The sequence below is a fragment of the Entelurus aequoreus genome, linkage group LG01 (assembly GCF_033978785.1).
Source record: "Entelurus aequoreus isolate RoL-2023_Sb linkage group LG01, RoL_Eaeq_v1.1, whole genome shotgun sequence".
In the NCBI taxonomy this organism is placed as follows: Eukaryota; Metazoa; Chordata; class Actinopteri; order Syngnathiformes; family Syngnathidae; genus Entelurus; species Entelurus aequoreus.
In genome coordinates, this window is record NC_084731.1 from 42,680,907 (window position 1) to 42,695,777 (window position 14,871).

Sequence of the window (14,871 nt, forward strand, 5' to 3'; positions counted from 1 at the left end):
AATATGCGCCACACTGTGAACCCACACCAAAAAAGAATGAAAAACACATTTCTGGAGAACATCCCACCGTAACACAACATAAACACAACACAACCATTACCCAGAATCCCATGCAGCCCTAACTCTTCCGGTCTACATTATACACCCCCGCTACCACCAAATCCCCCCACACATCAACCCCCCCCCCCCCCTCTCCGTGCGTTGGTTGAGCGGAAGAGTTAGGGCTGCATGGGATTCTGGGTATTGGTACCGTCAGTGTAAGATGTGTGGCTGCTGAGTTAGTACGCCTTGCTGTCACTTACGTGAGCAAGCTGAAATTGCATTTTACGTGTGGTCGAGCAGGTACACTGTTAGGGCAGACTGTAGAGGGCGCCAAATGCAGTGTCATCACGCTCTGATATTCGGGAGTCTCCCGGGAAAAGTGAGAGGGTTGGCAAGTATGACGCTATCAAGCGCCATTAGTTCAAAACTCGCGGGCTGCACTAACATCAAATTTCCACATTAAAGTGCGTGCCGGTGCGTGTGTCGGAGACCCCTGGTTAACATAGCACAAAGCATGTAAGCTTTGTATGCAGTGTTTTTCATTTTTTTTAAAATTTTGTGGCTCCCATTACTTTCTTTAATTTGTGAAACTTGCCAAAATGGCTCTTTGAGTGGTAAAGGTTGCCGACCCCTGTCCTACACCCATCACTGTCTGCAGGGTGATGCTCCCACCTACCTCACTGACCTGCCCACACCACACACCTCAGCCAGGACCCGATCAGGCCAACAGAACCGTGGGGAGACATGGCGAGCAAGGCTTTTAAAACTGCCTGCCCCGTCTGTGGAATACCCTTCCTGATAACCACAGGGTCCCACAGATGTTGGAGGCTTAAAAAAAAGGCTCAAGACCTACCTTTTTAGAAAGGCTTACAGCTAATTTGAATCTGTATCCCCAGGTGCATGTCTTTGGAGGTGGTAGGAAGCCGGAGTACCCGGAGGGAACCTACGCAGTCACGGGTAGAACATGCAAACTCCACACCGAAAGACCCTGAAACCATGGATCGAACCCAGAACCTTCTTATTGTGAGGCACATGAACTAACCCCTGTTCCACCGTGCTGCCTGAGATCTTGCATATACTTATAATTTATATTACATATAATATTCAATAAAATCATACAGATAAATAGTGTCCAAACTTTAAAAATATATGCAATATAAACTATGTGGTAATCAACAGAACACTATACTGTAGTTCAATATGAGTATTATCGGATTTAACATAGAAAAAAGACACATTTATTTTAGTTCATATTGAGAGTTTCAGCAAGCAAATGGCCTCAGATTCAGTGGAATGACCCTTAAAGTTTATTTGGGGTCAATTCCTGTTGGCTATTCGCCATTGTGCAAGTGTACACATCTAAGTCCAACTCATAGAGTTTGTAATTTAAAGTGTGTTTGTTTGCGCCATACGGTGTACCTTACAAGTTTTTATACTACAGCGTAGCTTTACATATGTTTCTGTGTTGAGCTGTGGCTCAAAAAAAATCCAAGAGGCGGACAAATATTTTAATGCACGTATTTATTGTGGATATTCCTTTCTATAATTTCTGTTATTTTTTTCTAAAATACGTAAAAACAAAAGCACTGGTTGCCCAGCGAAACGTGACATAATTAAATGAAAATTCCCCCATATTGCACATTGATTACACATTGTGTTTTTTACGCGCTTTTTGAGTGCCACCAAACGCTGTACAGTTAGTCCTGGTTCATTCACACTCATACTAACACACTGACACACACACACATACACAGACGACTTACACAACCTGCGGCATTTTTGTATCTTTTTCTACTTTCGTCTTGTTTATACATATTGACAGTTGAGTTGATATTCCTTAGAGTGTTTTGTCCAGAGTCCTTTCATTAGACATAATTCCATGTGGCAAAAGTTCACAATGCTTTTTTCATGGGATGGTTTAAAAATCTGGATGCAATCAGTAAGGAAAATGTCCATAGACTTTGAGGTGTCGTCATATTTAAGACACTGAGGACACTTCTGTCTTGCTGGTGGAAACTGAGCTCTCGTCCTCCACCATGCCGCCCATTCCGATGGTGCTCAGCATGCAGTTACGGAACTGGAAACAAGAGCAAAGAGATTCCTTTTAGCATTGAAGTTGTAGCATTTAGTGTGCACTAAGGGGGACTGTACCAACCTGTTTATTAAACAGCACATAGATGACAGGGTTATACAGGGCAGAACTCTTTGCAAAGAAGGCGGGGAGAGCAGCAGTCAAAGCAGAAAAGTAAGCTCCCTTGTTCAAGAAGATCCATCCAGCAAAAGTAGCATATGGCACCCAAGCTAGCAGGAAGCCAAAGACCATCAGCACGCACATACGTGTGACTTCCTTCTCAGCTTTTTGAGTGGAGGCTGAGTCCTGCTGCTGGGCTGCAGCCTGGAGGCAAAGCACAGGAAATGATGTTGGAGATGATGGAGTTGCAGATCGTGCTGCTAATCACATGTAATGCACAACTTACAGCTTTGACTGTCAGCACAAGGCTGCCGTAGGTGAAGAATATCAGGAAGACGGGAATGAAGAAGTGGACGACAAACAAGTACATGACATATGATTCGTTGTTAAAGCCTGGAGCCAGAGTGTAGTAGTCAGGTCCGCAGGAGCACTGCATGCCCTCGGGCAGGTACCTGTTAAAGATTGAATCCACTTTTGTATAGAAATGTTTACAGTATGGAGATTTTTTTTCCTCTCTAATCTAATGTGAGAGGTGGTATAGGCCCCAGCTTTCCAGCACCCCTTTGCAGAATTAACACAATAGCAAACAAATAGACTACCTGGACCAGCCAAAGAGTGGGGGTGCAGCACATGCTAAAGCCATGATCCAAGTTAAAAGGACTCCAGCTCCAGCGTGTGTACCACTGAACTTGAAGCTTCCCATAGGTTTACAGACGACGATGTATCTCTCGACGGCCAGCACCACCAGAGACCACAGAGCAACTTCACCTGCAGGACAGTTTGGTTGCGAATCGCTCATCTTGTCATTCCAAAGGTGCGTTTATGATTAGGATCTTACCTCCCAGTGTGGCCATGAATCCCTCAATGGCACAGAAGGTGGCTCCAAGGATGAAGTAGCCATTGACAGCAGACGTGATGGTAATGGTGAAGCCGAAAGCGCACATGATGAGACCAGCCACAGCCAAGTTGACCAGGATGTAGTTGAGAGGTTGCCGAAGCTTCTTGTTCTGAGCCGTCACCAACAGTGTCAGACCGTTGATGGGGGTTCCCGTGCAGATCAGGAAGAACATGTAAACAGCCAGAAGCTTAAACATTATGGGATCCGCCAAGTAGTACTGCTGGTATTCAAAGGGACTTCTAACAATTCCGGTCCTGTTGGACATGGGGATGTAGAAGTTTTTGCCCTCTGTGCCATTAGGCTCAAATCCCCCTTCCCAAGCCATCTTCGCTCACTGGGTTCTCTCAATCCGAACTTGAAGAGTCTGAAAGTCTCGAATGGTGTCGAGAAGGCAACCCCACACCAGCGGCTTATGTCATGCGGGGTGTTGTTTTATACCTACATGAGGTGATCCTCAACTGGACTAAATTGGATTACAGGAGGATTGCGAGAAGTGTACAGCTCAAGTCTGACTGATAATTGACTTTGCCAAAGCACTGAGGCGTCAGTCATATCCATAAGCCTTGATTAACTCACCTTTACGTACTTCACTTTGCAGTGAACGGTCAAATCATCTTTTACGTATCACTCGTCAGACAACATCTTTGACAGAATGCTTTCAGTAGTGACAGCGTTGTATATTTTCACAATATACAATACCAATTGTGTTGTTATAATAAAATGTATTTATGGTCATAGAATAACATCAAAAAATAGAAGGGAATGAAGTTGCACAATGCATTAAGAACAAAAGCCAGTGTATTTAACAACAATTAACTTTTTTGGTGGTTAGTTAATAAGAACTGGAATTAGTTTTTCTTTCTTTCTGAACTATTTTAACTTTATACTTGACTGTAAGGTGTTGGTTTAGTGCAAGGGTCGGCAACCCAAAATGTTGAAAGAGCCATATTGGACCAAAAATACAAAAAACAAATCTGTCTGGAGCCGCAAAAAATTAAAAGTCATATATAAAAGTTATAATGAAGGCAACACATGACGTAAGTTTAGTTTAGTCTTTATTTGAAGGGACAATGTACAGAAACATTAAGCTCAAAGACAGATATGTTCTGTACCAGATTATAGCTAAATAGCTAGTTTCCATCTGCAGTCCCTGGCTACCTAAATTAAAGGGATACAAAAATCATGCAATAAAATTATGACAATAAAAACATACACAAGTATTAAGAAAAAAGTCATAAAATGCCCTTTCATGGACACATACTTAATATACAATACTACCACACCTCATTTACATCATCACACAAAGACAATACATGCTTTTGTTCACATCTGTCATCATTTGTAAAAACAACCATGATTTTAAAACACACACCTCACAATTTACAGTAAAATGCTCTCATGGATAAATATAATACACATTAGGTTGATGTGTCAAACATAATGCCCATCTTAGTGACCGTGTGAGCAGCTTTGATTGCTCCAAAGCCACTTTTTAACTTCAATTGTGAATGAAGAGTAATCTGTTAGACTTTTCAAGTTTGTTGTGAGGTCGTTCCATTCCTTTATGGCTTTATATGAAAAGGCTGATTGTGCAAAAGAGGTTTTACATCTGGGTATGCTACACTGCCCCCTGGTGGAGGCTCGTGTGTTTCTAGTTGTCACAGCAGATGTAAACTGGACAAAGTGCTTAAGTGGCGCTGGTGCAGTGTTATTTAAGATTCGATGGGCCATTCGTATTGATGCTAATCTTTGAATGTTAGCTAAATTTAACAATCTATATTTTTGGAGAACTAAACAATGATGGTGGTGTTGTGGTTTTCGGTCAAGGATTTTGAGGGATTGTTTGTGCAAAGTTCCCAATGTCATTTTGCTTGCCTGCGACCAACATGTTACACAATAATAAAAACGAGACACAATCATTGCATTAAAATAAGTTTGAGCTGCCTCCAGTGTTAATGAATTCCTGATACATTTGAACGTTTTTATGTTGTATTTAAGACTCTGGCACATCTGTTTGATATGTTTTTTAAAGCCAAGAGTTGGCTCCAAAATGACACCTAGGTAACGATATTCACTAACATTTTGTATTATTTCCTTATCAACCGTTATATTTGGAAAGGATGACATTTTATATTTGTTTACAAAATACATTGTTGCAGTTTTCTTAATGTTTAATGTAAGACAAGAGTCATGTAGCCATCTTGCCACCTTCTCCATGGCTGCTGTAAGTTTTCTGGCAACCGTTTCAGCGTCCTTTCCCCATGTATAAATAACCGTGTCATCTGCATACATCTGGATATTTACATCCTCACATACAGATGGCAGGTCATTTATATACATGGAGAAAAGAAGAGGGACGATATTAGAGCCTTGTGGCAGGCCAATATCAGTAGCAGTGAGACTGGATGTTGTGTTATCAATACGGACACATTGGGTCCGACCAGATAGATATGATATAATCCAGGCCAGAGTATCTGTCGACAGTTTAAAAGATGTTAATTTTGTAAGTAACGTGGGGTGACTGACTGTATCTATATAAGTGTCTATATTAGCTAAAATAACCTACTATCAAAATAACTATGTGTCGCAGGATGAAGCAAATCTTTGTTGACAGAAATGTTGAAATGTAATATTTATTCTACACATTTTTACAACATTAGAAACCATTAGTAAATCAGAGACTACTCAGAAGGTGAGGTAACTCCTGGAAATTACTTGGTTGTAATGGACAGATTTATTACAATCTTTGGCAAACTAGGTAATATTTTCTGTGGTCTGGAACAACATGGCACACAAACAACTATCTGAAATGCAGCCAATATTACATACAGATAATGTGTCATGAGACATGCAAAACTTAATTATATACAAAGAGGATACAATTAAAGTATATTAAATGAGCTCAAATATACCTACAAATGAGGCCTAATGATGCAATATGTGCATACAGCTAGCCTAAATAGCATGTTAGCATTTATTAGCTTGCAGTCATGCACTGACCAAATATGCCTGATAAGCACTCCAACAAAGCGCACCTCTGTGCATTCACGCAGAGCATAAAACTGTTGGTGTACAAAATGAGACAATGAAGGAGTGGAAGATATTTTACATGTAAACAAACTGTTGCGTCAAAGTCCACATTGTGGTGCGTTCAAGAACCACCGAAATTAGTAGGACAAAACGATGTTCACCAAATATCATCAGTGAAGCATACACACAAACCTTTTAAACAGTGGGCTTTCTAACAATTGGGAAGGTTTGTGTCATGTTTGTCCTCAAACAAAAAAAATAATAAAACAAAAACAATAATTTTCCCCCATCTTTAATCCTTTTTAAAAATGCTCCAGGGAGCCACGAGGGCAGCACTAAAGAGCCACATGCCGCTAGAGAGCCGTGGGTTGCTGACCCCGGTTTAGTGCAAAGTATCAAATACTATTTTACAATTATATTGTTCCTCTCCATCGAAACTTCCCTTGACTAATCACATTTTTTGTCCCCTGCAATAAGTTCACATTTGAATGTTTGTATCTTCTGTCCTTGGGCAGCCATGTGAAAGGGAAGTCGTACACACACAATACCGGCGCCATACGCCACTTTCACTATCTGTATGCACACAAGCTGACCTTTCACGCCAGCTGGTGACAAACAGCGCAACAGTATTATTATTCTATGATTCTGAATGCACTCTTGCTTGCAAAGCACAATTCGATCCATGGTACTTGTTATGTTATGGATAGACTCACAATCATAAAACTGCACAATCTGGAATGGGCTTTAACTCTATGTCAACTCTCACTCTGACGCAGTGCTACAAAGTACAACCGGAATTAATTAAAGAAGAAATGTATCTGAAGCCATATTTTTTTTTTGCATTTAGATTGTGCAGGTGTACCTAATCATGTGGTGAGTGAATTTGAGTGCAAAAAACCATTACACAAATATTAAACAGATCTTCTAGTATTACCGCACTGTAATAGAGATTCGGTTTTAATACAGGCCAAAGTAGTTAATCAACAGTTTAAAGAGGATTAAAGAGCTCAGAGTGAGGCTTGTGTTAACTGCGGTAAGTACAGTTTACCACTTCCGCATCTTGCCTATAGGAGGCGTCAGTACCCACAGGGGTCGGCCCCAGCAGTGACTTGATGAGGAAGTGTGATTAGGGTTAATCCACTCATTGTCTGCCCTGACACTTGAATGTGATAACTTCTTACACTGGATTTACAAAAGGTTGGATCGATGGCATACAGGACTGTCTCAGAAAATTAGAATATTGTGATAAAGTTCTTTATTTTCTGTAATGCAATTAAAAAAACAAAAATATCATACATTCTGGATTCAATACACATCAACTGAAATATTGCAAGCCTTTTATTATTTTAATATTGCCGATTATGGCATACAGCTTCAGAAAATTCAAAAATTGTATCTCAAAAAATTAGAATATTTCCTCAGACCAAGTAAAAAAAAAAGATTTATAACAGCAAAAAAAATCAAACATTTGAAAATGTCAATTAATGCACTCAGTACTTGGTTGGGAATCCTTTTGCACGCATTACTGCATCAATGCGGTGTGGCATGGAGGCAATCAGCCTGTGGCATTGCTGAGGTGTTATGGATGCCCAGGATGCTTCAATAGCGGCCTTCAGCTCATTTGCATTATTGGGTCTGGTGTCTTTCAGCTTCTTCTTCACAATACCCCACAAATTCTCAATGGGGTTCAGGTCAGGGGAGTTGGCAGGCCAATCGAGGACAGTAATACAGAAAATATTCAGTTAATAAATAGCACTGAATAAATTCTGGCATATATGATAAAATCCTTACGGTAAATTTGAATGACCTCAATAAATTCAATAAATGTTAAATTAAAGCAAAAATGTATAGACGGGGGCCATAATGTGGCTGGATGATACAATACAATAGGACATACAATAAGAAATGATTCATCCAGTTAGGTGTAGTGTTGTCGCGATACCAATATTTTGGTACCAGTATCGGTACCAAAATGTACACTACAAATTTGGGTAGCAATCTGATACCAAGTCGTCACATATTATTGGTCATATTCAAAGTCCTCATGTGTCCAGGGACATATTTCCGGAGTTTATAAACATAAAATAATTTTTGTTTTAAATGAAAGAAGATGTTGTGATGCCCAAAAATATTGATGTAACCATAGAAGTATCAACTGGATAAGCGCCTGTACTTGGTATCATTAGAGTGGAGGTTAGGTGTAGATCCACCAATGGCGTTCGTTTACATTTTGACGCCGGTGAGCTACGGTGTGTAGTGAAGCATGTTTAGCTATACCTCGTCGTGCAGGGATGATACTTGTAAGAAACTTACAAGGAGGGTGGGGGACCGGTACTTTTTAGAGGCGGTATAGTACCGAATATGATTCATTAGTATCGCCGAAAGGGACAAGCGGTAGAAAATGGATGGATGGATGGAGTATTGCGGTACTATACTAATACCGGTATACCATACAACCCTAGTTCGGTGTAAAAATAGAAAGAAAAATATGTAAGGCTTTATTTCCACATTATGAAAAATGCTCAGTGCATTAAGTTTTCTCCACAGCCAGGATTTGAGGTTTTGTCTCAAGGGAACAAGTGAAAGAACCGCACGGAGGTCCCACAACATCACGATAGTTAAAGTCATGTATTTTTAACACACATTTAGTTTGCTCGTGTCACGCCAAGCTTTAAATGCCTGCTGTTAAATGTTTTAAATGAATAAATACACCAAAACATACATTTTAAAGTCTCTATTTTCTCTCAGCGTAAATATGTAACAAAGTATTGCTCTATACCAAGTTTTGCCAAATATCACAGCTATATCAAGACAAACATGGATAATTTAAAAAGGAATATTCAATGTATGTACCGCTTATACTACATCCTCAATTATACTACACAATTAATCACAATATTTTAATCAAACATTTAGAAAGGTATGGCATTAGAGGGATGGTCTTAAACTGGATTAGAAGTTACTTAACCAACAGCAAACAATACGTTAAGCTAGGCGCACACACTTCTACAACACTAAATATATCCTGTGGCGCACGACAACTTAAAAGGCAAAGCAAGATTCAACAAACCTGGGTAACGAACTGTAAGATCTTCATCAAACTAAATGGGACGCCGGAGGAAGCAAAAGTCTTGGTGATAAGGAAAATAGAAGATCTTGATAAGTATTGGCATTGATGCAGTACTTGGTATCAATGTAGCTTTGTGACTTTTAGATAATTTCAATGCTACCCACACCAAGAACACAGACCACACCAAGTATTGATATGGACATGTTACAGAAGATCCTACAACATAAACAAAAAGAATTGGACATGTGTGAGTATCAAGAGCACGCCACAACAGAGACTGATATGGAGATAGACCCTGATAATAATTGTTTCTCTGCGATTGTTAAAAACTGTAATTATTTTACCCGTGAACAATATGAAAACAGTATAAAATCAGAAGATAGTCTATCAATAATACATTTCAATAGTCGAAGCATGTACACTAACTTTGAGGCTATAAAGGATTACTTGAAATAATTTAGTCATCCATTTACCATTATTGCAATTACTGAAACCTGGTTCAATAATGATAAAGGTATTGATTTTAGTCTGAATGACTATGAATTAAGATACATAAATAGAATAAATAAAATAGGAGGAGGGGTCGCATTGTACATTCATAAATCTGTTACATTTAAAGTTTTAACAAACATGACCATAGCAGTCGATTCATTATTTTAATGTTTAACAGTGGAAATCCTAAATGACAAAAAGACAAATATCTTCATGAGTTGTGTATATCGGGCACCTGGTTCAAGCATAGAAACTTTCAATGAGTGGATGAGTAAACTATTTTCCTCTGTGAACCAAAAAAACATATTTATCTGTGGTGATTTTAACATTGATTTGTTGAACTCAACCAAGCAAAAACATGTTGATGACTTAATTGACACAATGTACACCTTGTCTCTTTATCCAACCATAACCAAACCAAGCAGAATAACAACACATAGTGCCACAATCATTGACAACATGTTTACTAACATTATGGGAAATCAAGTCACCAGTGGCCTATTTATATGTGATATCACTGACCATTTACCTGTGTTTACTTTATATGACTGTCATCTCAAGAAAACCAAAGACACTATGGCAAAAAATCTCTAAACGAATAACAACTGAGGAAACAATCTGTGCCCTAAACAATAGTTTAGCAGTTCAGGATTGGACTTCAGTATACAGAGAACCAAATGTGGACAGTGCTTATTGTAATTTTTTAGACATCTTTACTTCCCTGCATAATAAACATTGCCCCGTGAAAGAATATTTTATAAAACGAAAAAAAAATAGCCCTTGGATCACAAAAGGAATAATTAATGCCTGTAAAAAGAAAAACAATCTCTACAAACTTTTTATCAAAATAAAAACAAAAGAAGTCGAACAACGATACAAGAAGTACTAAAATAAATTAACTGATATTATAAGAACAAGCAAACGGTTATTATCATTTGCTGTTGGCTGTTGATATCCCAGACAATGAGTTACAAAATTAACTATTGAACAGAATTCTTCATCCTTCTTCCTACAAATGCTACAAATGAGCAGGAAGTGACAAACATTGTGCGGAAGTGTAAAAGTAAGTGCTCCACTGACTGCCATGATATCAACATGATATTGGTTCAAAAAGTTATACTGAATATTGTAAAACCCTTGACTTATATACTGTATGTAACCTATCATTCCAGACTGGCTGCTTTCCAAGTCAAATGAAAATCGCTAAGGTAACTCCGCTCTTCAAAAGTGACAGCAAACACGCTTTCACCAAATACAGACCAATCTCTCTTTTGCCTCAGTTCTCAAAAATCTTAGAGAAACTATTTAATTCTTGACTTGAATCTTTTCTTGAGAAGCATCATATAATCAATGACGGTCAGTATGGCTTTAGGTCCAAACTAACAACTTCAATGGCGATAACTGAAGCTATTGAGGAAATTACTAATGCACTGGAGCATAAAAGATATGCAGTTGGTATTTTTATTGATCTAAAGAAAGCCTTTGATACCATTAATCATTCAATTCTACTAGATAAAATGGGAAGATATGGAATTAGGGGGCTGGCTGGTGACTGGTTCAAAAGTTATTTAACAGGGAGGGTACAGTTTGTTAAAATGGGTCAATTTTTATCTGATACTCGTGGCATTGCTTGTGGTGTCCCCCAAGGGTCCGTGTTGGGGCCAAAACTGTTTAATGTATATATTAATGATATGTTTAATACATCCAAAGTACTGAAATGTATACTATTTGCAGACGACACAAATATATTCTAGAGTAGCGATGACTATAATGAGCTCATAAATACAGTAAACACAGAACTAAACATAGTAAAAAAAATGGATGGACACAAATAAATTATCTTTGAATATAAATAAAACTAAGATAGTGATGTTTGGAAATCGCAACATAACGTCTGAACAGAAGATAAGTATTGATGGTACTCAAATTGAAATCGTAAATGAGAATACATTTTTGGGAGTAATAATTGATAGTAAACTATCATGGAAACCTCATGTCAGACACATTAAAACAAAAATCTCCAAAAGCCTCTCAATTATAAACAAAGCAAAACTACACCTCAATGAAAATGCACTCCGTACTCTATACTGCACCTTGGTACTGCCATACCGTACATACTTTTTTGAAGTATGGGGGAATACTTACCAAAACACAATTCATCCTCTGATCATATTACAAAAAAGAGCAGTGCGGATCATTCACAACGTTGGTTATTTAGGACATACTCATAATCTGTTTATGCAATCAAAGTTGCTCAAATTTGATGACTTTGTTAAATATAATACATTAATAATCTTATATAAAGCATTTAACAAATTATTGCCGCCTAATCTACAACGTTTTTTTATAAGATGAGTGCAGGCTCATAACTTGAGAGGCTTTGGATATTTCTTATCGCCGAGAGCTCAAACCACTTGTAAACGTTTTTGTGTGTCTGTATGCGGAGTAAAACTATGGAATAAACTGGATTTACAACACAAGCAATGCCAAACTATTAATCGATTTAAACTATTATACAAACATGGGGTCTGGTTCAAATATAGAGATGAGGGTCTTTAAATTGACCTGCTGCTATACTCTGTCTCAAAGTGTTAACATGTGCTCAATGTTTCCTTACCATTATTGCTATGTTGTCTATTACCAATATTGCTATGTTTTCTATTACCATTGTTGGTATATTCATTATTCCTACATTGTTGATACAAATTATTGTTACAGTGTAATAATAATTGTTACCTGTGGTAATGCCACTATGATACAACATCTGTATTATAATTCTTGAACAAAGTAAGAGTGAAACTCATGTGAATAATCACTGAATGGAGAACTGGGGGTGGGATTAAATAAGTTATCTTCTTCCCACTCCCTTTCAGGCAAAACTGGACAATTATGCACTGTATTAATTTATATTAATATGTGTTGTCAACTTGTACTTCTTTATGTCATTGCCTGAAATAAATAAATAAATTAAAAACATTAAAAATATCTCAACCATCTGAAGGCGAGGCCATTGACCTACTCCAACGGACAAATTGTTCGCTCGCCGAGTCAAACCTTTGCTTGCACAAGTTTGTATCAAACTCTGAGGAAGTCACTAAAGCCGTTTTCCCTCAAGATTGTGCCCCTGTGGTCACTTAGATTTGAGTGGAGACTTCACACTCACACAACGGAGCTTGGGGTTGCTCTGGAAGATGAGATCAGACACATTTACATACTTTGCATCACCAACAAACAAGCCATTCACTCAACATGGTATTTTGTCTACTGTAAACAGTGTTTTTGATCCCCTAGGAATGCTCGCATCTGTCACAATACAGGGAAGATCCCCTCTCAGAGAATTTACCTCCGAACTATTAGACTGGGACACACCCCTGCCAGAAGCCAAAAAAAACAAGTGGGAGATTTGGATAGAATCTCTTCGAGGCTTAAATAAGATTCACATTACACGCAGGTACACTACAAAGTCACTCTGCAATGCGGTGCTCACAGAGTTGTGCGTGTTTTCTGATGCATCCTGCAAAGCTATTGGTGCTGTGGCTTACCTGAAAGTAATCCAAGAAGATGGAAAGGCCGAAGTCCGATTTGTAATGGGTAAGGCCAAATTGGCACCCCAGTCTGAACCTACCATCCCAAGGCTGCTGTGCTAGCAGTAGAGATGGCAGATCTCATCCAAGATGAACTGGACCTCAAGTTTTATTTTATTTTCTTTCTGTAGTTTATTTCGAACATGAACACACTTACATCTTAATACGTCACACAATTTCATATCATTTCATTTTACAAAAAGGAGTAGGAAGAAGCAAAGCTTATTTAATCATACCCCTTTCCCACTTCAAAGCGTTTACAATGATATAGAATCATTTACTGACCTTTTTATATAATAAAATAACATCTATGAATTAGTATACACAACAGTTTTATAATATGTAATTAATTAATTCAGTCATTATTAACATACTGAGATGAAGAATATCTTATTTTTAATAAGGTTAGAAGTATTTCTCATAATTCTTCTTCTTTGTACTTTGTAAGCACTATTATTTTGAACAACCTCTGGATGATATCAGTACAATTTTTAACTTCTTTACTTAATCCATTCCCTAATTTGATTTCACATACTGATATGCTAAAAGTTTTAAGTGTTGTATGTGCATATAAATGTTTTAAATTATTTTTTCCTCTAAGGTTATATTTCTCCTCTTTAGTTGAGAAGAATTGTTGTACATTCTTTGGTAGCAGGTTATAAATTGCTTTGTACATAATTTTAGCTGTTTGCAATTTTACCAAATCACCAAACTTTAATATTTTTCACTTAATAAAAAAAGGGTTTGTATGTTCTCTATATCCAACATTATGTATTATTCTAACTGATCTTTTTTGTAACACGGTTAGCGAATGTAGCGCACATTTGTAGTTATTTCCCCATATTTCTGCACAATAACTCAGATATGGTAACACTAGCGAGCAGTAGAGAATATGAAGTGATTTTTGGCCCAGGACGTGTTTTGTTTTATTCATTATTGAAATGTTTTTTGCCACCTTATGTTGTATGTTTTGAATATGAGATTTCCTGTGATGGTACCGGGTAGAAGGAGACGGCACTGAGGCTGGGAGAGCGTTTAGCCTGGGGCGTATTTGTTCAAAAGGAAAATTCTATATTTCTATATAAATATATATATATATTATTATATATATATAATTTACATAATATATTATATTGTATAATATATCATGATATTATATTACATATTATATATTACATTATATATATATCAATATATGTATATATCAGATGTGTATGTAACCAAACAGGAAATGGGTGTCAGACTATGTGTAGAATTTAACTGGAGGGTTTTACCGTAAGTGTTGGAGGTGCGTGTTGAGAGGAGCGGTGCTGTCAGACAAGGGCAAAGCAGGCAGGGTTTGTCCAGGGGCGGAAGCGTGGTCGGGAGGCAGGAGAGAGTCGTCGTAGTCCGGGGGCAAGCGAGGAGTCGAGAACCAGGAAGCACGAGGAAGACAGGGAAGATCCAGGAGCGCACGACACACAGCGTGACTCGGGGACGCACACAGGGTGCTGCGGGGTGAGGGAGGACACGACAATTAGCGCAGGGAACAAAACACAGAGATTAGGATCGAAAAGGCAACTAG

At 38.1% G+C, this 14,871-nt stretch overlaps 1 protein-coding gene across 1 annotated transcript; it reads right to left on the reverse strand.

Annotated features, from left to right (window-relative positions):
• Positions 1-1,542: 1,542 nt before the first annotated feature.
• On the reverse strand, positions 1,543-3,527 carry LOC133652379 (green-sensitive opsin-like). The gene is made up of 5 exons (XM_062051085.1): positions 3,072-3,527; positions 2,833-3,001; positions 2,520-2,685; positions 2,198-2,437; positions 1,543-2,119 (listed from the first exon to the last, which is right to left on the reverse strand). The coding sequence occupies exons 1-5, from the start codon at positions 3,454-3,456 to the stop codon at positions 2,021-2,023; spliced, it is 1,059 nt and encodes a 352-aa protein (XP_061907069.1). The 5' UTR covers positions 3,457-3,527; the 3' UTR covers positions 1,543-2,020.
• Between the last annotated feature and the right edge of the window lie 11,344 nt (positions 3,528-14,871).